The following is a 27,563-nucleotide window of genomic DNA, read 5'->3' as shown; positions in this document are numbered from 1 at the left end:
TGCTCGGCCTGGCAGCCAGGCCACTCGCTCTCCCCGGTCGCTGAGAAGCCCGCGCGCCGACCGTTAACGGCTGGGCTGCTGGCACGCCACCTGCCGGCGCCCCGGGGAGCGGACCCTCTGGCTGCAGAACGTATGGCGAGGTCAGCGGCTGCCCCCGGCGGAGAGAAGGGCGGAGCACGGAACCGATCACCCCGCATGGGCGGGCGGGGCCGAGGCGGTACTTTTAAGTGAGGCGGGGCGAAGAGGGAGGGAAGGGACGGGGCGAGCGAGGGGCGGTGCCGCCGCGGGCCCATTGGCCGCACAGCGCCGAGAGGCGCGCTCGGGAATGGCAGCGCTCTTCGATAGGCCGGCGGCAGTCAATGAGGGCGGGCCGCTGAGGCACGGCGCGCCCCCGTAGGCTACTTGGCTCGCCTGGGTGAGGCAAGGCGGTGCGATTGGCCGTTTGGCGGTAGGGAGGAGGGGCGGGTCCCGGCGGCAGCGGCCTCCCGGGGCTGGGGTCCGTCTCGGCGGCAGCAGCGGAAGTCTCGCGAGGGAGCGTAGCCGGGATTTGGCGGCTGGCTGCCTCCCTCCCTCTCGCTGGCTGCGAGGAGCTGGTGTTTGTGTGGAAGGGGGAGGAGGAGGAGAAGGAGGGGAAGCGAGAGGAACCCGAGCCCCACCATCCGCCGAGGGGAGCGGACCGGAGCCCCCTCGCAGCCCGCGGAGCTCTTTTCCCCCCTCGCCCCGCCATGGCCTCGGGAGACACCCTGTATATCGCCACGGACGGCTCGGAGATGCCGGCCGAGATCGTGGAACTGCACGAGATCGAGGTAGAGACCATCCCGGTGGAGACCATCGAGACCACCGTGGTGGGCGGCGAGGAGGACGAAGAAGAGGAGGATGAGGACGAGTGCTGCGAGGAGTGCGGCCCGCACCACCCGCCCCATCACTACCACCACCACCAGCCCATGATCGCGCTGCAGCCGCTGGTCTCGGACGGGGACCCTAGCGGGGCGGGCGGCGGCGCGGCCGGCGGCGGCGGGGGACAGCTCCATCTGCACCACCACCATCAGGAGGTGATCCTGGTGCAGACCCGCGAGGAGGTGGTAGGGGGAGACGACTCGGACGGACTGCGGGCCGACGACGGCTTTGAGGACCAGATCCTCATCCCGGTGCCGGCCCCCGCCGGGGAGGACGAGTACATCGAGCAGACCCTGGTCACAGTGGCCGCCGCCGGCAGCAAGAGCGGAGGTGGCGGCTCCTCCTCGGCCGGCGGAGGAGGCCGCGTTAAGAAGGGCGGCAGCGGCAAGAAGAGCAGCAAGAAGAGTTACCTGAGCGGGGGAGGCGGCGGAGGGGCCGAGGGCGGCGGCGGCAGGAAATGGGAGCAGAAGCAGGTGCAGATCAAGACCCTGGAGGGGGAGTTCTCGGTCACCATGTGGGCCTCGGGTAAGTGCGCGCCGGACCCCTCCCTCCCCGGGCCCCAGGCCCCGCCGGCGGCTGCCCGGCTCGTCTCGGACAGTTTTGTTTTGAAGGGAGGCCATGTTTTGATGTGTGTGATGGGCGCCGCCATGTTCATCGCCAGGGCAAGTATGGCGGCTCCCCGAAAAGATGGCGGGGTCTGCGCTGCTGCCGCCGCTGCTCCTGCCCGGCTCCGGCGGGGGGAAGGAAAGATGGCGGCGGCCGCCAAGATGGCGGCGGCTGAGGGGGGTGCGAGAGGGAGGCAGCGCGCCGCTGGCTCCAGGACTAGGCCGCAATGGCGTAGTTTCTGCAGCAGGGGGAGGCGGGGTGTGCGGGCGGGCACAGGGTGCGGGGCGAACCCAGCCTCCTCGCTTCTCCCCCCCGTCCCCGCCCCGCCGCTGCCGCCGCCGCTCCCCGCGGCGCCCCGCCGCTCGTTCCACGCCTGCCCCTCGCCCTTCCCACCGCCGGCCGCCGCCCCCCGCGCCCTCTGTCCTCCTTCTTCCCCCGTTTCCCGGCCCGCCGCCGGCCCGCCTCCCCTCCCCGGCCGCCGCTGCCTTGCCGGCTCCCCGCCTGCAGCTCCTCTCTCTCCCTCCCGCCCTGCGCTGCTGCCGCCGCCGCGCACCCGCGGCCCCATTGGGCCGCATTTTAATGTCGAACGCGGGCGGCGGCCCCGGATGAGGCGTGTGCTGCGGGCCGTGACCGTTATGTGTGAGGGGGAGAACCGCCCGCCCCAGCGCCGCCCGCCCCGCCGGCTCTCCCCGGCCCGGGGACGGCAGTCTCCCCCGAAATACCGTTTCGCAGCTCGCCCGGTGGGGGTGGGCCCGGGGGCCGCTGCGGTGGCCAGGCGGGGTGTGGGTGGGGCCTCCCCGCCCTAAGCCAGCGGTGCCGGGGGTGGGGGAAGGAGAGAGGGGTTGGCGGCACCTCTTCGCCTTCACCGGGGCTGCCCGCGCCTCTCGCCGGCTCCGGAGGGGCGGCCACAAAGAACCGGCCCTTGAGAAATCCCCTTGCTGGGAGCCAGGGTCTGACTGCCGGGAGGGATGGCTCCGCTCTCCGGAGGCAGCCCCTGTCCCTGGGTGCTGCGGGGAGGAAAGGAGCGATTTCTGGTCGATGCCCGCAGACCGCTCAGCTTTTCTTCGGCTAGGTCTAAAGCTTTAAATAGGCGCAGGGAGTCCGTGTTGTGTGCGATTGTATACGGGTTTTGAAGGGTTGGGGAGGGGGTTGTGGGTTTTATTTCCTTCTTGAAGGGAATAAAATATTGTGAGAGGGGTTTAGTATCTGCAGGGCTCGGAATAAACCTGACATGCCCCTGCCCCGCAGGGCTTATTTTATCCGCCACGATTTTCTGATCTTTTCCTAAAAAATGCAGGGAGAGAGCCATTTAGTAAGCAGAAAATTGTTAGTTGGGGCACATTGGGTTTTTTTTTTAATGTTTTCTTTTTTTTATAAGAAATATATTGCTGGCAGTTAGGTTCTGTGATCAAAGTTCTGTGCTAAAGTAACCTAAATGTGGAAAAAAACCCAAGTCAAATGGTATTAGTCCACGTAATGTTTAAATTGGTGTGTGGTCTTTGAATAGTAGGTTGGTAATCTATCTTGCATATCATACTCTTTTAGCTCTTGAATTTTTAGAGTCTAGTAAGATAGAGACACTCCTTAAGCCTCCAATGTAGCCTCAAATGTTTGCTCTCAGTTTGTGAATGACCAGCAGTTGGTAGAAAGGGCAGTGTGGGAGGTAAAAGTGTATTGGACAGCTGAATTCACTGGTATGGAAAGAATGTTGATTCTGATTTTTACTCTCTTTTTAAACATAAGTGGTTACTTAGCAAGTTTGACAGATACTAGGGTGCTTCTGGTATATAGTCAGTTGACAGCCCAATGAGTCTGATCAAAGTTCCCTGTTTAATGAACAGAAAAGACTTATAAATGAGTTTCCCTAATACGGTTTAGTAGAACAGGGTTCTGTATGCCTCTTTGTGTCACTGAAACCCTTGCTGGTTTGTTGGGTTTTTTCCTTAAAACTGACCATACAAGAAAATAAAAAGATAATAAAAACTAATATAGTCTTCTAGTTTGTGGAAGCTGCCTAAGATAGCTGAATGCAAGTGGATGTATGACTCATGAATTGGCAGGATACAGGCCCTCACTGAGATCAATTGACAATTTCTAGCATGCATTTGCACTCTGAAATTCAGAGAGGGTGATAGGATGCTTCTTTAGAGCTTCTGCATGCTGATTATTACTTGGCTGAAGTGAAGCATGTGTGTAATCAATACACCTGATTCCTTTCCTGCATACACAACTTTTACATCAGGGTAGCCCTATTGATTGCAGTGGTTTTGTTCTTTATGAGCATGACCATGCAAGCTCAGTGGGAATGATACCACTTGTAATTTACTGGAGATTGAATTGCATTGCTGCATTCATCTCAATTATATCCATGGTGCACAAGGATGTAGGATACCTATTCTGACTGGATTTAGGGTGCCAAAAAAACCCTCCCCCAAATCAACATGAGAAAAAATAGAAGTGAAAGAAAATTATTGAAGTTTCAGTCCACTTCCCACCCACCCCTCGTGCATGTGTGGGCACACACACACCACACACCCCCAGTTTCAAACCACCTTTGGTAATAACCTGCTCAGTTGAGAGTGCTGTGAACTACTGAGCCTATTGGGTAGTCTTTCATGCCTCTTGCACAGTTTATTGAATGTTATAGAAGTGGCTAAATGCTGAGGCTTCATGGTCAGTTTTCTGAAATTGTAGAAGGGGGAATGGTTGCCAGTAAAAATCCAAAAGAAGCAAAACTGGAAGAAAAAAACCTAAACACCAGAACAAACTACTGGCTTGCAAAAGGGTAGCTGTACTGAGGCATCCCTGCAGAATTGGGGATACGTTATTTTGAACAAAGATGGTTTTGCCTCTGTATTTTGACATAATTAAAGACTTGCTTGCACACTGATGTAATTGACTGTTTGGTTTAAATGCTTAGCAGAAAAAGTTTATCAAAAGACGAATAGTAAATAAGGCCATGCATCAAGACAAAACAATGAGCCCTATATTGCTGTTCATGGGTATTTGAATTGGGAACAAGGGCACTTTGCTCACCACAGTGTGGGAAGACAATGTGAATTAATTCCTTGTTACTGTTTTGTAGTGCTGCTATATTAGCTTGTACACGGGTGGTACAGAATTTAGCCAATCATAAATCTTTGTCCCTAAATGAGTACAAGGTGTCTGGTAGCACCTCTTGAAATGTGTAGAAATAATCGGTGAAGTATACAGCAGTGTGATCAAAGGGGACTACTCAATTCTTGTCTTGTTACGTGGTTACTTAGAAATTGCAGTACTGTTGTTGGCAACGGTTTAGACTTACCATAACTTCTCTTATCACCTTGGTATCTATGGTGATATCAAACTTGTGACCCATGATTACTTTAATTAAAGTGTTTAGTTTGAAACAGGAATGCTTTGTTCTAGTTCAGATTAGCTTTCCAGATCTTCAGAATGGAATTACTTGTCTTTCTTCACGTGTGAAAATAGGAACCTAACAAAGGTGTTCTGTTTTCTGAAAGGGTTGAAGAGGTCTAAATGGTGGTGGATACTTTAATCTTGCTCATGTAGCGTGTTTTCTAGTCTCATTATTTTGATTGGGGTATCCCATAACGGATTTTAAAAATCGTATCTAGTTAATGGGGCTCTCCAAGTGAGACACCCCAATTTGCACTTGGAAAATAGTCTTTAGGAGGTGGAATATACTTACGCTTTGCTAGATGCAGCTTCAATCATTCTCTTTAGTGACTGTCTTCAGGTTGGATGCACAGTAGTGATGGGGAAAGGATAATTAGAAACTGCTTTGTCAGATTGCACTTGCAAAACTGATTCTTAGATGCAGGAGCAGTTGGGAAGGTTGTGTTGAAATGCTGGATCCTCCAAGTGCTGTAATTTCAAGCCAATAGGCTTAATTTTTAACTAAATCTGCTTCTAGGTAATGACACTTTCAAAGCTTTCAAATGTGTTACAGGTGTAGGTGTAAATTGTTATTGCTAGCAATGTGTAGTGTGCAAGCTTTGGACTGAAGTAGCACAACCAAACTAAATATTGCCCACCATGCAGAAGCGTGTGGTTTGAAAATTATTTTTAATAATCCAGGAAGCCTGTGCTGTGGACCCGTATTTGGAAACTTGTGGGGTTCATGTTGGGTTTCTAGAAGGTTCTTCAAAACATCTTGAGTTTCTTAAGGGCTCTCATATTAGCAGATTGTGGTCGTGAGAAAAAGTTATCTGCTGTCTGACCAGTTGCCTTCCATAGTGTAAATGATAGATACGTAATTTAGTTCAGTTTCAGGCCTGTATCAAGGATAGCCAAAATTCTTTGTGATGACAGATAGGTAATGGGGTATTTACGTCATAGTTTTTCATAATGGAGGCAGAAAGTGATTGGTTCCTTTTAAATATTAAGGTGATAAGCTGTTTCTGACTCTGCTTAAGATAGCAGTATAGGCTTTTGCCAGTGAACCTTAAAGGAGAAGGTAGATATTTTCCTGCAGCTAAATAAATTTTTAGTTTTGAAAGTAAATACATCAGTGTGGCTCATCACTTAACATAGGTCAGTTAAGTTGTCTCTTAGCCCACACCTTCAAGCTAGAATCTTTTAACTTGCTATTGGATCCTTCTCTAAGAGGTCCATGTTGCTTGCATGCTTGAGGATTCAGCCAGGTCATAGTGCTTTGGCACCGTCTTACAAATGTTTAAGTCAGACGATGACTACTGATACATGCAGTGTTTTTGTCAGCTTACATCTTGGTGGTGTGAAGTAAGACATGGGTGACAAGGGGAAAGAAGAACCTGTTCTCCATCTGTGTGCAAGGCACATCAGAGGGAAAGTAACCTAGCAGCTGATTAGGTTAAAAAATGACATACTGTGCAAAATAGGAGTTTAACATTCAGAAGTGTCTGCTAAACAACTGTATTAACAAGCTAATTATGGTTCTTTGCTTCCAAACATGGCCAATGAACTAATACGCCTGAGGAGATTGCAATGTGGTGGCAATAACCAAGCTGTTACCACAGTGCCTTGGTACTGCAAAGTTGCCAAATGCATCCTTCATCATGTAATTGCATTTCAGCTCTTCCTACAAGCAGATGTGTTTAACCATGTGATCATAGAAAGAAAACTTAAGCTTAAATTCTTTTAGTGTTAAACAGAATGTCTTTTAACTTGGTATTTTGGGGAGGAAGATGGAGCTATAGATCTCATTGCCTTGCTACTAGTTGTACCTTTTGAGTTCCCTTTTGCACTCCTTATTTTCCACGGGTGAAAACTGATGGAATGTGTTCTTCCTGCTCCGTAATAGAGCAGGAGGATGGCATGGAGAATTGGGCCTCCTAAGTTAGAGTGTGATGGGTAAAATCAAGAATAACTGAGGCAGAAATACTGACATGGCTTCTTGGGTTGGGAGTTAATGGGTCATTTTACAAAGCCAGGGAGTTCTAGAGATGTCAATTGGAGTGAGCTAGCTACTACTTTAGGAATGCGTGGAATAACTACGTTCTGAGGTAGACAGATTTTCCATGCAAGACTGCAAGAGGTGAAGAAAGTGTGCTAATAAGAGCAAAAGGTAATCTGTAAAATCTTGGGAGACAGATTCTACTGTGTTTTGCCATTGATCTGTTACATGAATCTGCAGTAGCAATGTTTATCTCTGTAATCTGGCTTCTTCCAACTTCAGTTGGTACTTGGGGTTGGTGCTTTTAAAACTTGTGTTTGTTTCTCTAGTAGAAATATGTTTTAAGTGGTAGTCAAAAGATAATGTCTGGCTAAAATGCTGAACTTTTACTGATCTTAGTGTAAAAAAAAGTTCAACATACTCAAAGTGTGTAAGTGAAGCCTGTGTTAGAGATTCAAGATGTATATTTCCTGATAGGGTATGGGAGAAGTGCAGATGGAAAGATACTGAAAGATTTGTTTGGGTATGTCATAAACAGGTACATAGAACAATGAATTTAGACGCAATTTAATTGGGCACAGAAGGATGTTGGGGAGGGGTTATAATCTGTGATATCTCTCACAGATCAGTATTCTGCAGTTTCCTAAAACAGATTAATTTTGGACATAGCTATTGCAGTGCCTGAAAGTGCATGTTCTTGTGACTATAAAGTGATTAACTAATTGACATGCATTCAGATCTTTGATGCCTTTTGGAAGATGTGACAAAAATCGTGTTCCAAGTTCCATACAGAAATCTGCATTAGTTCTATAAAAATGGTGCTAAATACACACTTAAGTTGAATGCCTTGTATTTGAGTCTGCTGTACTCTCGAGTGCTTGTAAGGGACAAAACAAAGCAGATAACTACACAGTAGATAATTTCCTTTTCCTGCCTGTCTCCATGGCCTGCTCTGTATTTAGCTTGCATGGGTGGCATCCAGATTAGCTTGGCATGGGCATAAACTGCATGGAATTACTATGCCTTATTTGTACTGTACTTTTGCAGAGGTGTCACTAGAATTTCAGGGTTGTGTCTCTGTGTATTGCTTTGCTTCAGATACAGTATGTTTGATTCTGTGTTGCTTCATGTGAAGAAAAAGGGCAAATAATTTGGATATAGTGGGCACCAGGGCTTGCTTCAAGGCAGGAAACATCAAGGAAGCAACTTGCCCTGTTTGCAGTGAGAATATTGGTTGATTTGTTAGTCTGAGTGAAATTTTCCTTGGACTTCAGCCTCCAAACTTTGAGCTGCCTAGCTTTGGTTGGTAGGGCATCACAAATAAACTTGTGATAGATCTGTGCAGAAAGGACCTTGGTAAAGTTCTTCAGAAGAATTCTGTGGGAGGGTTGTGTGGTGTTTTGGTTTTGTTTTCCCGGTGAGTTGATAATATCATAGGATGGTCTGGGCACTAAAGAGCTACTGAAGTCTTCTACTTTTTTTCAATACTTGACTTGTGGTGTGACCCAGGTCTTCTGTTATGAAGAGTCCTGACACTAACACTTCAATGTCAACATTAATAGTTGAATGTTTTGTATGATGCTGTTCTTGTGTTTTAATTTAAATTACTTGTTAAAACTGCAGATAAGTGCTGCTGTATATGGTTTTTCATATAAGAAAATTTTCCAGGTTTTAATTTTTAAGTAACTGTCTGTATTAAGGGATACTGTCTTTTATTTGTTACTCTTATCAAGGCAATAGGTTCATATTTCATGTTTTACTTCATTAGCCTGTGGAATTGCGTAGCTGTGGAATTGATTTCTGTTGGCAGGCTTTTGGGAAGGCAGTGAAGGCAGACGGCCTTCAAATGGCAAGAAAGCATTGTGGAATAGCAAACCTTTATGTGAGGGAAGGAAAGAAGATCTTACGGAATGTATACAAAATTTCCCTGTTGACTCATGCATCTGATCTAAGGCAGGAAATGAAATCTTTGTTTCTGTTATGAATGTCATCAAACAGTCAAACTGGAACTGCTGGGTAGCTGTTGAAATGGCTACATTGAAGGCAGCCGATCTCATTCCAGTCTGCAACATGGAGATAGTGTCATTTTTAGTTTTTCAGGACTTGAGCTTTGTAACATTCTGTCTGTGGAGGCATTGCTAGATTTCTTTTCTCAAGCTTCTGTTTGGAAGAAATAAATTGTTGCTAAATTGGAGGTTTACTGACTTGAATTTACCATATAATTATTCCTTAAGGTAGATTCAGTTGCTTTCTTCAAGGCACTGGTAAAGACTGAAAAAAGTGTGGTGAGTAGAAAAGTAGTTTAGAATAAAAAATCCTGTCCAGATAGTAAATTTTGTTGTTTATTCCCAGTCTAATGCTGTAGATAGTATTTATTTTTTTTAAGAACACTCCTGTCTTTGCAGTGTTGGAGTCTTTATTCCTCTTCTGCCATGGTGCATATACGTGAACTGCTATTTGATCTGGTAGATCAGATTAAACCTCAAACTAGCAGTAACATTTCTAGAAATAGCTCAGTGGCAAACATTAAAAGCAGGCATTACAAATAATTTGTCCTTAGTATATTTCTTTTATTTGCATATGTCTCATTCTATCTATTCTAACCTAAGTTCCGGAGTAATGAATAGTGCTACTTCCCATGTTTCTGTTCAGAAGGAAAAAGAAATGTTGCCTTATTTGTTTTCTGCTTACACTTTATTTGGGGAAATATTGTGCCTGTCCTACCACCTTATATTTCCTTTCTTTAAACACTACCTGTAAAATAAAACTTCCTGTTATTTCTGTAAATACTGTGACTTTGCAAGCCCTTTGTGTATAGAGTGATTTGCAGAATCTGCTCCCCATACACAGGGTAGAATTAGCGTAGCGGCGAGGTTATTAACGTTTATCTGAGTAGTTTAAAACAAATACCTAAGAGTATTTGGAGCTGGAAATCAGGGTTGGTGCTGCTGTGAGCACTGCACTGAGGGACAAAGGTGGAAGTTTCTATTCTGTTTTTGTGTCTCTCTGGGTTCTATTATAAAGTGGCCAGAGGCGTGAGAAAACATTGTGTCTTGGCATATTCTACAGTCTGAATGTGACTAGCCAGTGACGGCAGGTCTTCCACCTGATTTCACTGCAGTCCTTGAGCACAAATCCATAGGAGGAGCTCCAGAGCAGATAAAATACATTTTAAATGGTGCAGATCAAAGCTCTGAATGATCCCTATCTGCTGATTATGTAGTAAAACATACGAAAAAGCTTGGGCTGGCCTCTACCAGGGAAGGAAGAAGCTCTTGGGAGAGATATGCTGTTTAGTTTTTTGTTTTCGTTCTGACCTGTCTTCAGGTTTTGAAAAACTTTAGTTCTGTGGGGCAGGTGGTGAAGCCCATTAGCAGATAACTTTAAATTTCTTGTCCCTCCATGACACTTCTGTTGGAGGTCAAGGAAGTCTGAAGACAGGAGATCAGTAGTCCTACTGTCTTAGGGTAAGTATCTGCCACCCCTCTGACAGACTTGCTTGGTTACTGACTGCTGTTGAGATACAAAGAGGGTATGGTAGAAGTTAGTTGTGAGAGGATAATGGAGTTAAATATTTGGGCATTATGTTAGAAGTGCATTACCTTTCAAATGCAGCCAAAATTCATAGGCTTGTTCTACTTAATTGCTTTGCTGCTTTGTGGTTAAGTAGATATGTGACTTCTGCTTCTTTTCTTCAGCCACTGTATTCTTTCTGTGTTCTTCATGCTGTAACTGTATGAATGTATTTTTTTTCTTTACAATTAATGTGGAAATCTGGAAGTGCAGTGCATTCTTTGAAGTGTGCAGCAATAGTGAATTTCAGTTGAGATGCAGCCTAATAACTTTATATGTTGTTTTGATCTTTAGAATATATTAAATTCAGTGTTTTATGTATTTCAGATGATAAAAAAGATATTGACCATGAAACAGTGGTGGAAGAACAGATCATTGGAGAGAATTCTCCTCCAGATTACTCAGAGTACATGACAGGGAAGAAACTTCCTCCTGGTGGAATACCTGGCATTGACCTCTCAGACCCCAAACAACTGGCTGAATTTGCTAGGTAAGTAGGAAGAAAGGATATTTAAACTCAAAAAGTTTTCACTGGTTTAATTATGAAACTCTTAGGCAAAATTAAATGGTGTATTTTATTTAATAATTTTATGAAACAAGGGACTCAGCATCAGGTAGTCTGTTCTGAATTAAAGCACCTGGGGTTTATATTCAGCAGTGACTTCTGGTCTTTAATTCTTGGGTAAGAGAGGAGGTGAATACATTGATAGATTGTGTCTTTGATGTGACAGAATGTATCTTTCATGTGAACACTCTTAGATTCTTCAGCACCAAAGGACCTGATAAGTGCAATGCTGCATTCAGGTTGTTCAGTACAAGAAAGCTAGACAGCAATATTTAGTTTGTAAAGCCTCTTACTGGTTTGTTGGGGTTTTTTTTTCCACCTTCTTATTACTTAAGCTGTAGGTCTTGAACTTCTTTTCAATGGAGTCATGTGTCTTGCACTTTCAAGTGTCACTGACAATTGCAGTTTCACAATTAGTAACTGTACTACATGGATTTTCCTCTAGTGAATTAGAACTGCCACTCATTTACATATCAATACATTGACCTGAATTACAAGTTTAGATTTGATAGAAGGAAAGAATTGTTTGCCAAAGGGATTGTCAATCATTGGAACAGGCTGCTCAGGGAGGTGGCTGAATCTCCATCCTTGGAGGTATTTAAAATTCCTGTAGATGTGGTGCTTAGTGGGGGACTTGACAGTGCCCGGTTAATGGTTGGACTTGATGATCTTAAAGGTCTCTTCCACCCTAAACAGTTGTATGATTCTACAAGGTGACTTCCAAATAGAGGTGAAGTGATGAAGCTCTATTCTATGGGGGAGCACAGAAAGTGTCATGGGCCTCTTCCTTGCCTCCCTCCTGCGCTGCCCTGTGAGCCCTGGTTCTGATATGGCGTGAGGCCAGTCTGTGGCTGCCACAGGGGAACTGTGAGGGCACCAGAGAAATCTGAACATAGCACCTGGGAGCTGTGACGTAAGGGTTGCCTTTGCAGCATTTATTCTTCCCTTTCTTTGTGGGCATGTGCTTGTAGCTGCCAAAAGCATACTCCTTCACTCACTGCATGGGCAGCATTAGTGCTGGTGTCCCAAATATTTGAGCACAACTGTTAGCTTCCTGCAGCTGCCCTCATCAGTTTTTCCTGTGTTGAAAGCAAAACTTATGTATGAAGCTACACTCATTTCCATTTTGTTACCAGCTGGGTATTCTTCAGAGCTGTAGTGCACAATTCTGACACTTGGAGCAGGTGGATGAGCAGATGTTGTTACTCTTTGTGGGTCAGCTAGTAGAGGGACAAAGAGGCTGTTGGGGTTTTTGGGGTTTTTTGTGCTTTTTTTTTTTGTTTCATTTTTTAATCATTGGGTTTTTCAGCTAGTTGCTAGGTTTCAGGGACTGTTGTGACAAGTTCTGATGGAACTTGTTGGTTAGGTGTCTAGAGTGTGCATATACTCGTGTTTCACCTCTTTCACTGTGCTGCTTTTTACAAGCTTTTTCTGTTACCAGTCAATGTGTTCATACCAGAGCATTGCCAGCACAGCCTTGTCCTGTGATTATTTTCAGTAAAGTCATTGGATTGTGCATTTTGAAAGCTTCTAGTAAGATAGTTTTTCAGGGCTTGCTGTGCTGAGCTGGAAATCATAGAATCATAGAATGTGCAAGGTTGGAAGGGACCTTTAGTGGTCATCTAGTCCAACCCTCTGCAGTACGGGGATATCTTCACTAGATCAGGTTGCTCAGAGCCCCATCAAGCCTCACCTTGAATATCTCCAGGGATGGGGCCTCCACTACGTCTCTGGGCAACCTGTTCCAGTGATCCACCACCCTCATATTGAAGAAATTTTTCCTAATATCCAACCTAAGTCTCCTCTTTTCGAGTTTAAAACCATTACTCCTCATCCTATTGCTACATGCTCTTGTGAACAGCTCTTCCCCAGCTTTCTTACTGGCACTTTTCAGGCACTGGAAGGCTGCTACAAGGTCCCCCTGAAGCCCTCTCTTCTCCAAGCTGAACAGGTCCAACTCTCTTAGCCTGTCTTCATAGGAGAGGTGCTCCAGCCCTTTGATCATTTTTGTGGCCCTAGTCTGTATGTGCTCCAACAGGTCCATGTCCTTCTTGTTGAGGGCTCCAAAGCTGGACACAGTACAGCAGATGAGGTCTCACCAGAGCAGAGGGGCAGAATCACCTCTCTCGATCTGCTGGTCACACTGGTTTTGATGCAGCCCAGGATGTGGTTGGCCTTCTGGGTTGCAGATGCAGATTGGTAGCTCATGTCCAGCTTCTCATCCAATTCCTTTTCCTCAAGGCTGCTTTCAAGCACATCATCTCCTAATCTATATGGATAATGGGCATCGTCCCAACCCAGGTGCAGGAACATGCACTTGGCTTTGTTGAACCTCATGAGGTTCACCTGGACCTACTTCTTCAGCCTGCCCAGGTCCCTCTGGATGGCATCCCGTCCCTCTGGCATATTAACTTCACTCAGCTTGGTGTCATCAGCAAATTTGCTGAGGGTGCACTCAATCCCACTGTCAGTATCATTAATAAAGATATTAAACAGCACCGGTCCCAGCACAGACCCTTGAGGAGCCTCATTTGTCACGATCTTCCATCTGGACTTGGAGCCATTGACCACCACCCTCTGGATGCCACCATCCAGCCAATTCCATACTTACTGAACAATCCACCCACCAAATCTGTATCTCTCCAATTCAAGAGAGAAGGATGTTATGCAGAAATGCAGGTAGATGACATCCGTAGCTCTTCCCTTGTCCACTGATGCAGCCACTCCATTGTAGAAAGCCACTACATTGGCTTGGAAGGACTTGGCCCTAGTAAAGCCATGCTGGCTGTCTTGAATCACTTCCCTGTCCTCTTTGTGCTCTATGACATGCTACTTTCCAACAGATGACTGTGTGGTTGAAATCTCCCACCAGAATGAGAGCCTGGGACCTCAGTGCCTCCTGGAGCTGGAGCAAGAAGGCTTCATCAGTAGGCTCCCCTTGATCAGGTGGCCTGTAGTAGACCCCAAACCACAAGGCTCTCTTTGTTGTTGTGATCCCTAATCCTTACCTATAAGCTTTCAGCCTGCTTGTGACTGTTTTTTAGGGGTATCTCTTCACACTTCATCCATTTCTTAACATAGAGGGCAATGCCTCCACCCCTCCTTCCTCATCTGTCCCTTCTATACAGCTTGTAGCCATCAATATCCACACTCCAGTCATGATAAATGCCACTGTTTCTGCAATGGCCTTATATGTATAAGTGTATGAAAATACATCATGAACAACCAAAAGCAGGGTTTTATCTGAAGTGGTGGGTGGTTCTAGCTGTTGGTATGGTGTTACTTGTTTTATTATTGCTGATTAAAATGATGGCGTTTTCCTCTGAGACCTGTTGAAAGGTTAATGCAACTTTTTGTGAAAGTATGTGTTGTTCAAGTGATGCTCTGAAAGTAACAAGCATTCCAATTCTAAGATGTTACTTGCACATCTCTGCATGTCATGTGCTGAGAATGGTATTTGCAGTTACTTTAAAACATGCTGAAACCTTTGGTTCTATTAAACATTTTATTAGGAAATTTACTTAGTTTCTTCTAGGGTTGTCTCCATGCAAATACTGAAGATTTTTCTCCAGTTTGGTTTGAATGCTTGAAACAGTTACCAGGATTTGGGCTTCTTGAGATGACTAGACTGCATCTATTAGATCTGTCTGCATGTTTCTTAGTATTGTAGTGTGCTGCATTTGGGGTTTAAGTTAGTTTTCTGTTGAGAAAATAGTAGCAGCTGGCAGTAATTCAAAATTACAATGTTATTTAACTCCTGGTAGAGTGTTCTAGAAAGCTCTAGAGATAGAATTTGTAGTAGGAGATGTAAAGATTGTTCTGTGTGTATAGTATTTCCTATCAGATAAAATGTAATCTACTTCAGCCATAAGACAAGTGTGTGGTGGTGAAGTAAGCAACTTGGGAGGAAGTCACCTATAGCAGTATCCCTGAGTTGTCAAAAACCTATGAAGAATTGTAAGAATTGTTATAGCTTAATTGTAGATGCACAAAACCAAACATCTGTTTTCAGAAAGGGTTTTTTTTTTTATCTGGGTCAGAATTGATGACTGTCACACTCTTGCCTGAAAAACAAAACAAAAAACTGTTTGAGTATGTTAGATCTTAAGTGATCGTGTATAGCTGAGGTGGAGGAATATGGGTGTATTAGGATTAGAATATTACTTTTTATGGTCTTGGTCCTCTTGCAGTGAAGCATCTTGAAGGGATTTCTTTTAGCTAATGATAAGAGTTCAAGCACTGATGTGTCAGTCTTTTTGTATGCTGATCAGTTGTCTTGGTCTAGATTGCTGTGAGCAGTACAACTAGAAACCTTACATGGCAATCAAGAAGAAAAAGCTGGGTTTACATGTACTAGAATTGGGTTTGGAGGTTCTGAGAATAGGTTTTCTTGCTAAAATGATATGTTTATTTAGTGCAAAGGTCTTTGGAAGTTTCAAGAATTGCTGGTTGCAATTCAGAATTTTGACAATCTCAGTATGTAGTGTGAAAATTTTGAGCAGCAAGTGAAGATGAAAATGTGAACTTTAAATTTATTTAAGTAGCTTCACATGCTCAGAGTAAGGTTTTGAGTAACAAATTTGTTTTGAGTACTTCAAAAAAGAACTGTGCACAATCCACATACAAGGAAGCATGAACCGGTTAGTAAAATTGAATGTTAAGTATATTTTGTGGAGTTATTTTCAGTTACTTTACTGTTTTCATTAAGAGAGTTGAAAGAATCTGACTTGCATTTGTAGAAAATAGCTACTCAAAACCAGGCTAAATTCACTGTTTATAACCATGCAGCTTATTTTGATTAAGCATAAATTGACTCAGACGTTTGCATCGATTCTTAGGAATGTTTTGAGGCTGAAGTTTAAATGGGCAAAGATTGAATTCTAGTGGTACCAGATTCAGGCAAGGTTCTAGAGTTCTGCTCGCGGTCGGTTGGGTGAGAGGTAAAGCAGGGTGGATTTGATGCTTGAAGTCCTCTGTGGCTCTGCAGCCTTTAAAAAAGCCAGCCCAAACCCCTAAACTCGAGTAGCTCGGCATCTGCAGTGGGCACCGCTGCTGCTCAGCAGCTAGGTGGCACTAGCAGAGCGAGCAGTTAGGCTGTCTCTTGCCTTTTGCCGCTTTTTTTAGTGCATTTGTCATTGAGTCATGTAGCAGGAATCCGGATCCTTTAACTGGAACTGTTATAGCTATTCCTGGAAAGGCTTTTATACATTCTAAAACTATTGAAAACGCTGTGAATAAACAAGCTGTGTCAGAACATTAAGATGTGTTCAGAAATGCATAGATGAATGACCGTAAATTATACCTGGTTGGGCAGTTCATTGCCTTTCACAAATTGTTTCATTCTGTCATGCATTTTCTCTAGCATACTTCAAAAATGCAGTAAAAAACAGGAGAAAAAAAAGGGGATTTCTCTTAGGCGACCATATCAGAATGGGAAACGTTAATTGTGAATGATCTGCTAAGAAAGAAACAAGACCTACTAAATTACCATGTTCCCATTTGATAACTTGCACAGGGACACTGGAAATCTGTTTAGGTGAAAGAGTATTCCATGCAAGTCTGAATAAATTACAAGTAATTCTGTAGGTAGCTAGAAAAAGTGATAACTGCCTCATAGTAAAAGCTTGGACAAGTAGCAGGTATATTTCTATTTGGTGCATATGGCAGATTTCTTTCAAAGCCACTGAAACAGTTTTCCCCAATTCCTTCTGTCTCCCTCATACCCTCCAGACAAAGAGGGTAAAGGACAGGACTGACTAAAGACAGCAGATTAGCAACATTCCTAAAATGAAGAAATAAGAGGGGATGATGCTGTAGTTAAGAAATAGGCGTGGTAATGGGTAAATACTTTACTCTGTGGTTTTGTCTTCTGCTCTTCTTAGTACCTTTTCTGAAGGAGAGCCATTATAAGGACTTGCCTTTCACTTTGCAAAATGGATAGAAAACAAAGGAGATGAAACAGTATTAGAGTTTGAAATCGGACACCCTTCTTGAAAGTGACAAAGCATTCCATTCTGGTCACCTCTAGATTTATGACTTAGGCCTCTTTATAAGGTGTGTGCTTTTGTACTGGTTTGGTTCTTGTTACAGAGAAGCTTAAAGGGCACTAAACTGACAATTGCTTTACTCAGTGTGCTTTTGTGGGATGGGAAACCTCTTGCTCTGTACCACGCTGCAAAAGTCGCTCTATTTTACACATAGGACATTCATCATAACTGGAACAAGCCTAGTAATCAATTTTTTTCTGAATCTTGGATGGAAAGGGAATTTCTAATGACATTTTCCTGCCTAACTATGACCAGACTGTGGCCTTTTCCGTTGTAGATGGATTCCTAGGACACCTTGTGCCACTCCCCTTTAGTCTATTTATCCAAAAGCCAGTCTAGCCAGTTTCAGGAGTTCAGCACAAAGGAATTCTTGCAGCCCTGTAGGGCTGTGACACTTATGTTATTTCTGCCTCAGTAGTAAAGTACAAGGGGAATGCCAGAGCTTGATGGAACAGATCAGAAGTGGCAGTGACACTATTGATAGTGAATAACTTCTTCCTCTTATAACTATTCTTAGGGATGTGGTCATTAGCACGGGTGACACCACTGGTCATCAAGAAACCACCAGAATGTGTCAAAGAGTTGCCTAAGAGAGAGTAAGCCTGTTAGGATTAATGTAGAGAGGGAGAAGAAAGGATATGAAAAGCTAGAAATTTAACAGAGGCAAAAAATAGGAACAGGACAAGGGGGAGATTCTGTACTCTTCTTTGGGGTTTTTAGAGTGATTTTTACTTACAGCTTTCCTTTATTCCTAGCCTTAACACTGTTTCTGTGGCTACCTTAAAAAAATGGGTCTATTGACAAGAGGTTTGAGATGAGGTTTGTTAGCTGGGTAGGTAAAAGGAGGTAGGTAGCTGTTCCTGATACTGTGTAGTGACAGAGGTGGGGTTTTTTTGAGGAACTGAGTGGTTTATTACCCGTGTTTTCACTCAGTCTTCTTCATGAATGGATTGAGAGTGTGGTTTTATGGAGCTCATTCTGTGAAGTTACTGGGTTGCATACCTTCCTGTTCCCTCTGCTGGCCCCTATTCCCTCACTGTGCTCTCTCCACCTGCCCCACGCCCCAATTTTGCCATTGGCCAGTCTGCAGTTGCTTCTACTGGCATGGCCTATATAAACTCACTGCAGAAATGAAAATTCTCATCTCACCATGTAATTTGACTTTCTGCAAAGGCAGCTGCTTCAAAAGATCCACCCAGATACGAATGTGTGTGTCTGTTTTAAGTACTGGTATGTGTTAGAGTTCTGTTTTTGATTAATGTTTCAGGCTAAGAAAACTTGGATGAAGCTGGTAGAGATGCTCTACTGGGTGGGAGCCAAAAGTCTAACCACCAGCAAGAGCTACCTGCAACAGGGTAATTAAGATCAACCGCCCAGGTTCTAGTCTGGTCTCCTTTTGCAGAAAGTTAATTCTGAAGTAAGACGAAAATCTTTTTCTAATACATACTTAAATATGTAAGTTTTTAAATTCATCTTTGAATGACTGTCTAGAAAGATTCCACAGCCTTGTGAGCAAGATGACACTTGTGACAAAATGATCTGTCATAGCTGTGCCCATGGTGTTCATGCCCTCACGCCTTTAATCCAAGTGTGTGAAGGGCTCAGCAGCTGCCTGCTGCCTGTGCCACTGAGATACAACCTAGACACTGTCTGCCAACTCTTCCTGTTGAAGCTGAGTAGCTTGGTTGCCTGTGGAACCATTTGCTTATACACCAGCTTGTTCTGCATTTTAAGCTTAAGTTTCCCACTTCCAATGCTTGAAGGAGAAATTAAAAGATGTAAAATCTGTCTCTCAGCTAAACTCTGTTGTCACTTTGTAGTCAGTTGGACTAAATGTTTCAAGAGTGCTGCTGGGCTGATGCTCCTTAAGGAAAAAATCTTGAAAATTAAGAAGTCCTCTTATTCCACACTGGTCACTCATGATGTTACATGCATACACTCAACAGAAGAGTAAGCTGTATGTTGAAGCCCCAGACTGTCCCATGTCTGACCATCCAGTTTAACAGTGATTTGTTCTTCAAGCTTCCCAGCTACACTGACCGGGGTATTTTCCCTCTCACTCTACTTCAGCAGCCTGTTAGAGATGACACTGTTGGAGCATTTATTTCTGAAAGATTGACTTAATACTAGAGGCAAGAAACAAGAGCTACAAATATGATTTAGCATGACCAGTGAGATCTTATGCCAAGAGTAAAAAATACAGGCACTGTCTACAAAAGCTATTCATCACATCCCTTGTTCGTAATTCCTTTTCTGTCTAGTCTCTCCCTTCACAGGTGGTCAATTAAGACTTCAGAACAATAGTGGGTTTATTCATTCTGATGATGTCATGGACACAGATCTGTGTCCATGACGAGTTTTTGCTTTGCTTTTTGGGGCTTGGGGAATTACTCAGCCATAATTTAACAAGATGATATAAGTAAAGGAGGTGTTTTGGGCACTAGCTTTCCCCCTAAGGAAATGTTCTCTCATGTCCTGTCTTGTCTAAGCATTCTTCTGTGTGTCTGCTTTGGCATAACACGTGCTCATTTCTATGCTTTTTCCTTTTGTAAAAATCACAGAGACATAACAAAAAGAATCCCATGCAAAGGGTAGTTGAAAGCTTTCTGTAAGAATGCTTTTCTGTGTATTTTTTCTATAGCCTTAATACCTGTAGTACTATCTGTCTAGAACTTCACTGGAGACTGTAGTTGGTCAGTTAGTCCCAATCATTTGTTTAATTTTAAGATATTTAATACTCACTCAAAGAGAATACATAAATGAAGTACAGCACAATCATTCTCTATCCTGTTGGGTTATATAAATTAAACTAATCAATAAGGTCATCTAAGTTGGTCTGTAATCTTGGAAAAAGAACAGTTACCAGAATAAAGAAGCTGGTCTCCAGGAACAGATAGTTTGCTGCGCTCGGGATGCTTCTGCCCTTAAAGTTATGAAATGTTTAGGTATGCTGCTGGTGATGGTGCAAGAGGAGCTTTGTCAATAGAAATACCTAACACCTGTTTTCTAGGAGTTGTTTAGTCACATATGACTCAGTTTTAACGAGATTTTCCTGGATCCAATCATCAGGACTTCTCAGGGAGGTTTTTCACTGCTCTTGCCTTCATTCAGCCTCACAAGGCCTTCCACTGCTGTCTCCATGAAGGAGGCAGGTGAAATAGTGACTTTCAGCTTTATGCATAGGGATGTGACAGTGCTGAAGACGACTGGACCCTGCCTGCAAAGAAACAGGTTTCTGTGGTTGAACTGGAAGGCGTTTAGTTTATTTCACTACGGGGCTTCAAAATTACTTTGCATGTTTAGAAGTTGCTGTTTAACCAGTCTCGGGTTATCAAAATTGGATGTAAAAAAAAATACATGTATGTGCTACTTGAAAATATCTTCCCCCAACTCTGTTCTTCAGTATTTGTTTCCAGGAAATGAACTCATGTGGATTAAAACTGTCTTGGATAGCAACAGATTTATCTCCTACTTAATGTTAAGAATAGTGATTCTGATAACTTAAATTCTTCTGTAAAATTCAAGCCACTCTGTATAATTGAGAGTAGAGAGTACACCAGAAAACCTTTTAACTTACAGATATGGTATGTAGCTACCTTATTGTACGGAAGTATCTTGTACTGTTTTATCAAGAAAAGTCATTCAGGAACTCACATAAACAGAGTAGCTCCCCTTCTGCAGTCAGGTTTTGGAGCACACACAGTCTCATTGCTTACCTACGTGAATCTTCAACTGTATGAGGTGCATTTATTTACACTTGCCTACCTCCACTATAAGGTGGAGATAAGCCATTTCTTTTTGATATTCTGAAGACAGCACTACAGGTTTGAGAAACACGGATAAGTAAAAGGGTAGTGTACTTCCCCAGAATAATGTCCACGTGTCTGACTACTCTGATGTCATCTATTTGGATTTGCAGAAAGCATTTGATGCTTTTCTGTGTGACACCCCTCTCTAAATGGGAGAGACGTGGATTTGATTGCTGGGATGGTAGATTTGGAATTGGCACCAAAAAGAATTGTGGTCAACAGCTCAATGTTCAACATGGACAGTGGGATTGAGTGCACCCTCAGCAAGTTTGCCAACAGCACCGAATTGTATGTGCCATCTAGATAGCCTTGTTGAACTTGTTGCTGGAGCACAAGTCCTTTAAGGAATGGCTGAGGGAACTGGGGCTTTCTAGTCTTGAGGAAAGGAGGCTGAGGGGACACACTTTATCAGTCTCAACAACTACCTGTAGGCGGTTGCAGAGATGTCTGGGTTGGTCTCTTCTCTTGGGTGACAAGCAATAGGAAGAGAGGATTGCACCAGGGGACACAACAAAACAGAGTTTTCAAATAAAACCTCCTAGTTAGAACTAGCATACCAGAAAAAAACCCACTTGTCTCTTTCCACATATTGAAAGGACTAGGAAGGTGGTATTAAATGTCTTAGTCTGTATTTGAGGGGTCCTTCTGGAAAAACTGCACTTCCAAGTGCCAAGTTCTATTGTTAGTATTATTACAAAGGCTTTAAAAATACTCAGCTGAGTACTACTGATGCACGTACTACTGTTTAAGAAATGCCTGCGTTATGTAAGCAGTCAGAGGGGAAGAGCTCTCTATTAATGCTTTTCATAGTAATGTGCTGTTTGTTTTTTTTATCTTTAAGAATGAAACCAAGAAAAATTAAAGAAGATGATGCTCCACGAACGATAGCCTGTCCTCACAAAGTAAGTGAAATGCTCAGCTTCTGAGTAGGTAGCGATTTGTAGACCAGAATTTTGTATTGATGTTTTCTCTTGAGAATAAATAACTAAAATATATTCCTGATAATAGACTACACTCAGTTAACTGTATTTTAGTTATCATTCTTTAGAGTCTTCCTTAAAAACCTTTCACTGAATAATATATTATTCCCATTCCTTGTCTTAAGGTTAGTGCATCCCTAATCTTCTGGTAACCATGATGCACAGTCCCTAACATGCTGGTTTTACTGTTGTGATTTCCTGCCACCCAAGAATACATACTTGAAAGAATATTCTGAAAGCTGTTCAAAGTACGTTCCTAAGATCTATATATCGTCTGCTTGGAAATTATGACAGATTTGGAGTCTAGATCAGGAATCAGCAATCAGCAGATGCCAAAGTTGGCATAATTGGAAGACTGAATTGCATTCCCCAAAGCTGGAAGGTGCATCTGTCTTGAATAAATGTTGCCAGTCACCTAGATTGGTAACATCGAGCTTTACTGCATTATCCAGCTTTTGTAGAGCTTCTGTTAGCTGGCTTAGTCTGTAATAAAAAAAAGACAAATACAATCTTGCTGACTTCTGGTCTAGATAAGTGTGAGCCTAAGCAAACCATCAGGGCAGATAGTTAATAGATCTAATACATTAAAGAGCACAAATAGAAGGCTTCTTTCTGACAGCCGTGTTTTAAGGAATTTGCTGGATTCCTTTTTGTGCTTATATTGATTTCCAATTCTTCACATTCTACAAGTGTCATGTTTTTATTGTAGTGTATAGTATATGGAGATACAGGAACAGTTAATCCTTACAATACCAAGGAATGCTGCCTTCATTTCTTTGATTTACTTTTTCATAGCCACACCTTCATCTGAACAGGGGAAAAAAAAAAAAAGAGTATGCTGTCCTTCTGCTTTCTCTCTTCTAGTATTTCTAGGCTTGATGCATTGATGACTTCAGTTTAAACAAAAATGCTGTAGGTGTAACTGGTCCTTTTGGAGGCAAGCTGGGACTTTGAAATAAATGCAAAGAAAGTTGATTTCATGTTTATTTTGGTGCTGCTGTGGCCCACCCAGTTCTGTTACATGCAGCAAATGAGGGCACAGCACTCTTTCAATTTGCCAAAGAAGTTCTGGTGCCTGAAAAGACAACTCTTCTGAAAGTGGTATTTCCCCCGTTTTTAAGAAATAAGGCATATTTAAATGTGGCTATTATTTTTTAAATTTCCAGGGAGGAAGCCTGTGGAATTTAAGATTAGCAGTTGAATGTTTCCTTAGGTTCTGTTATCAAAATTTATGCCCCATTACAGTGTTGTTGGCAGACTAGTTCTGCGTAAATCTAAACAGCATCACTGAGACTACAGCTAGAATTTACAGTTGTTAATAGAATGTCATGAAGGATTTTGAACCTTAAAGACATTTATAAAACGTAGGCTAGAGGTCTACTGATTGTCTCTAAAAGGTGAGGAAAAAAAGGTATAGAAAGACTAGGTAAAGAGAGCCCAGGTTGCTGTTGGTTCAAGTGTGCTCTGGAATAAATAGTAGTATTCCTTTATCAGTGCAGCATGGACCCCAGATTAAGACTTCTGATGCTATAACCTGAGTCAATGTGAGTATCTTTCGCTTTTAGGTTGAGATGGCACTAACTTGGAGATTCTCCTACTTCATTCAGTTACCCACTATCACACTGTAGGTTTAAACTAGAAAAAGTGGCAATCTGTATCTCAAGGTGGTAGTGACCAATCTGCAGCTTCCCATTTAGACAAGGAAGTTTTCATAAGCTTTTATGTGTTGGGTGCCCTTTTGCTCCATTTCTTCTCAGGACAGAGAAGGGAGAGGTCAGAATGTTGGGAAATGGAGTGCTGCGCATATGAATTGGTACTAGAGAGTAATCAATGGTATAGCAGAGACTGTATTGCACATTGTAGTACTGCAGTGCTCAGAACATAACACACTGAAGGGTATACCATAGGGATCCATGAACTGTCATTCTGTTGTCTATTTGGTTTTGGGTCTTTTTTTCCCCTGAAACTGTAAGTGTTTGATTTATTCATTTGCTTCTATCAGAGCTGCATCTTCTCCATGAGACTGTCCTATTTACTCATTTCACTGCACATAGTCAATAATACTGAGTGAGCTGAGGGTTTGGGCTTTGGGATTTTTTTGTTCAGTTGGGTTTTTTTTGTTTTGGGACTGATGATGGGTTTTTGTAACAGCTTTCCAAATAATTAGTTTTCTTGGTATTGCTTTTTAAAACTAAATGAATGGGTCTGCTTTTCAGGGCCAACCTGTAAGAAAGTGTTCAGGGTATAAAATAATGTTAAATGCTTGTACTGTAGCAGATAAAACCTTCTTCATGAGAACTAGCTTATCTACTAATTGAGTTTCACTGTTCTTTTTAAGGGCTGCACAAAGATGTTCAGGGACAACTCTGCCATGAGGAAGCATCTGCACACTCACGGCCCTCGAGTACACGTATGTGCAGAATGCGGCAAGGCCTTTGTGGAGAGCTCAAAACTAAAGCGACATCAGCTAGTTCATACTGGAGAGAAGCCCTTTCAGGTACTGTTAACTTCCAGACATAAGTACTGCAATATATCTGGTAAACATGTGGAATTGCAACCTAGGTTCCATATGACTTCGTGGATAGTATGTTTTTTCTAACATCAGATGAGGCACAGAATGATCACCTTAAAAATTGGAAGCGCCCTTAAGCTAATTAGGCTTTTGTTTAACTGTTCCCATAGTGTTTTGTTAGAAATCGGCAAATTGCATGTACGTGGGAGATACTGTCCGCAATATGATGTAGTTACACCCACTTGGAAAACACAGTTTACATTTACTACTGAATAAAGAAAATTACTCTTTCCCCTCATCATCGTCTCAGCACTTGTGGACATCTGAGACTCAGGGTACTAATTTTCAGTAGCAAGTGCTGAACAGTTTTCAGCAAAATTAAGGTAGACACTGAGTCTGATCATAGCAAGTCACTTGAGCTTCTGCCACCAGAGGTCCCCTGTTTCCTTCCTGTGATACTCCTTACAGGTTTTCTTTACAGTTATTGATAGGCTTCATCATATCTGTGTTCTCCTTTACAAGTTAAAGATACCCAGTTTTTGTTGGGTTTTTTTTTAATAAATTATTTGAGAAACTGGATTTGCAGTCCTTGGGCATTCACTGAGCTGTGATCTGCTGTGTGATAAATCAAAGTATTTATCAGTAAACATGCTGCCCTTTGTATTCTAAGTCTATCTTAAAAGTAGAGCTGGTAAAATGAGCAAATCTTTGAAAATTATCACTGAAAGGGGAAAATTCTGTATGAAACACTGTTTCTGTTTTCCAGTACATCATAACAAAATACCGTTTCAGATGCAGGCAGAGGTGTTTATAGTGAAAGCAGTTGCTCACAGGGTGCAACATATATCCCTTTGAAAATAGATGCACTACTGTGGTAAAGAAACATGAAGGTTTTTGGTTGTGATTCTTTTTAAATGTGATTTACAAGTGACGCCCACAGCTTCAGCTGCAATAAACTTCGGCATCTAGCTTCATGTTTGTGCAGCCTGCTGATTCAAAGAATATTGCTCTAATCAGTGACTGAATTGAGTAGTTGTGTTAGCTAATGGAGTGTGTCTTTTCCTTTCAACAGTGTACGTTTGAAGGCTGTGGAAAGCGTTTTTCACTGGACTTCAATTTACGCACACACGTGCGGATTCATACTGGCGACAGGCCCTATGTTTGCCCCTTTGACGGCTGCAATAAGAAGTTTGCGCAATCAACTAACCTGAAATCTCACATCTTAACACACGCTAAGGCCAAAAACAACCAGTGAAAGTCAGAGGAGGAAATCCTTGAACTCAAAGCATCTTACAGGAGAATGAATTGAAAATAAATACGCTTCCCCTTTGTATATTGTTTCTAGGAAAGAATTTTAAAAAAGAACCCTACAAACCTAAAGGACGTGTTTTGATAAGTAGTAAATAAAAAGCAAAAAAAAACCCACAAAAAAAACTTTAAGGTGACATTGCTAAGATGCTCTACCTTGCTCTGTAATCCCGTTTCAAGAACACGGTGTTTTGTAAAGTGTGGCCCGAACTGGACGGGTCAGTTCATGAACTCGCATCAGAAAAGACAATTCTTTATACAACAGTGCTAAAATTGGACTTCTTTTCACATTCTTATAAATATGAAGCTCACCTGTTGCTTACAATTTTTTTAATTTTGTATTTTCCAAGTGTGCATATTGTACACTTTTTGGGGATATGCGTGGTAATGCTATGTGTGATTTTTCTGGAGGTTGGTAACATTGCTTGCGGTAGATTTTCTTTAAAAGAATGGGCAGTTACATGCATACTTCAAAAGTATTTTCCTGTAAAGAAAAAAGTTATATAGGTTTTGTTTGCTATCTTAATTTTGGTTGTATTCTTTGATGTTAACACATTTTGTATAATTGTATCGTATAGCTGTAATGAAATCATATAGTATCAAATATTAGATGTGATTTAATAGTGTTAATCAATTTAAACCCATTTTAGTCACTTTTTTTGGAGAAATACTGCCAGATGCTGATGTTCAGTGTAACTTCTTTGCCTGTTCAGTTACGGAAAGTGGTGCTCAGTTGTAGAATGTATTGTACAGGCACTGACCTTTTATTAACACCTGATAATATGTATATCCCCTGTAATAGAAAGGGCAACAATAAAACAGTGGTCCTAAAGAAAGAATATGGCAGAAAATTATCTGTAAGCACAGTCTATTTTCTTTTGTTGTCCAGAGCAGTCCTAGTTCCTCTTGACCTCCCAGAAATTGGAAGATAAATAAACTTGAGTTTCCTTTACTTTGCATTCAGTTAGAATGATTTGCGATGAAATTGCATCATACCACATCAGGTGGCATAACTAAACAGAATTGGTGATGCTAATGCTGCTTTTGAGTGACCTAGACTTCCATTAACTGGAATGGTGGTTTTGGAGGCTTGGCAGTGTAGCAGGAAGTTTTTAGTGTGCCTGGACAGCAACTAGGTAAAAGAGTACAGTAAATAGCTAAATGGGCAGCTTTGTTTAGTCAAGGTAAGAAATCTCAGAGGTTTAAATGCAGTAACAATTGACAGGGGGGGACGTAGGCTTTGTGTGGTCGTACCAGATAAAAAAGAAAATTGTCTTTTTCTTGTGGCTAACTGGTTTGAGTATTACAATGAGAATTCTTGGAACCTCATTGGATACCTTTTACTTCAAAACAAGAACTCGGGGTCTTCTGAGAACTTGGTGTGAGTTTTGATGGTCTAACTAAAAGTGGATGCTATCATTTGTTCAAGTGTTAAAAAGAAATGTGCAGATACTATAGTAAAATGTGACATGATGAATAAGCATAAGAATATGCACAGAAGTGCATGTTACTTTTTAGAGGGATGTGACATATTATAGTAAAAGCTGTTAATATTTTTCAGAGTACTCTTCTTACAAAATTGATAAAATTTTTCATGGCTAATACTGTAAAATTTAACACTTGAGTCCAGTTTCGGTGGTGGTGGAAAACACCGTGGGTAATAATGAATCTACATGTAAGACCAAGGGGGGGGTTTCATCCGTACATAAGTTAATCTGAACACTCAGTGCTTGTTACTAAGGGTGGGAAGAGAGGACATTCAATTGTAAAGTATGCATTAGAATTTTGGCAGTATTTTTTTTAATATATATATATAAGCAGTTCTTGAACAGGACGATATACTGAAACTTGTATAGTTATAGTTAAATTAAATTCTGTATACAGTTCAA

At 42.5% G+C, this 27,563-nt stretch overlaps 1 protein-coding gene across 1 annotated transcript; it reads left to right on the top strand.

Moving 5' to 3' along the window:
- Positions 1–593: 593 nt before the first annotated feature.
- Positions 594–27,563, top strand: YY1 (YY1 transcription factor). The gene is made up of 5 exons (XM_084270616.1): positions 594–1,422; positions 10,781–10,943; positions 21,716–21,776; positions 24,193–24,351; positions 25,439–27,563. The coding sequence occupies exons 1-5, from the start codon at positions 726–728 to the stop codon at positions 25,619–25,621; spliced, it is 1,263 nt and encodes a 420-aa protein (XP_084126742.1). The 5' UTR covers positions 594–725; the 3' UTR covers positions 25,622–27,563.

Source organism: Gallinula chloropus, assembly GCF_964237585.1.
Source record: "Gallinula chloropus genome assembly, chromosome: 14".
NCBI lineage: Eukaryota > Metazoa > Chordata > Aves > Gruiformes > Rallidae > Gallinula > Gallinula chloropus.
Note: the sequence above shows the minus strand (reverse complement) of the source record. Positions and strands in the feature narration are given on the sequence as shown.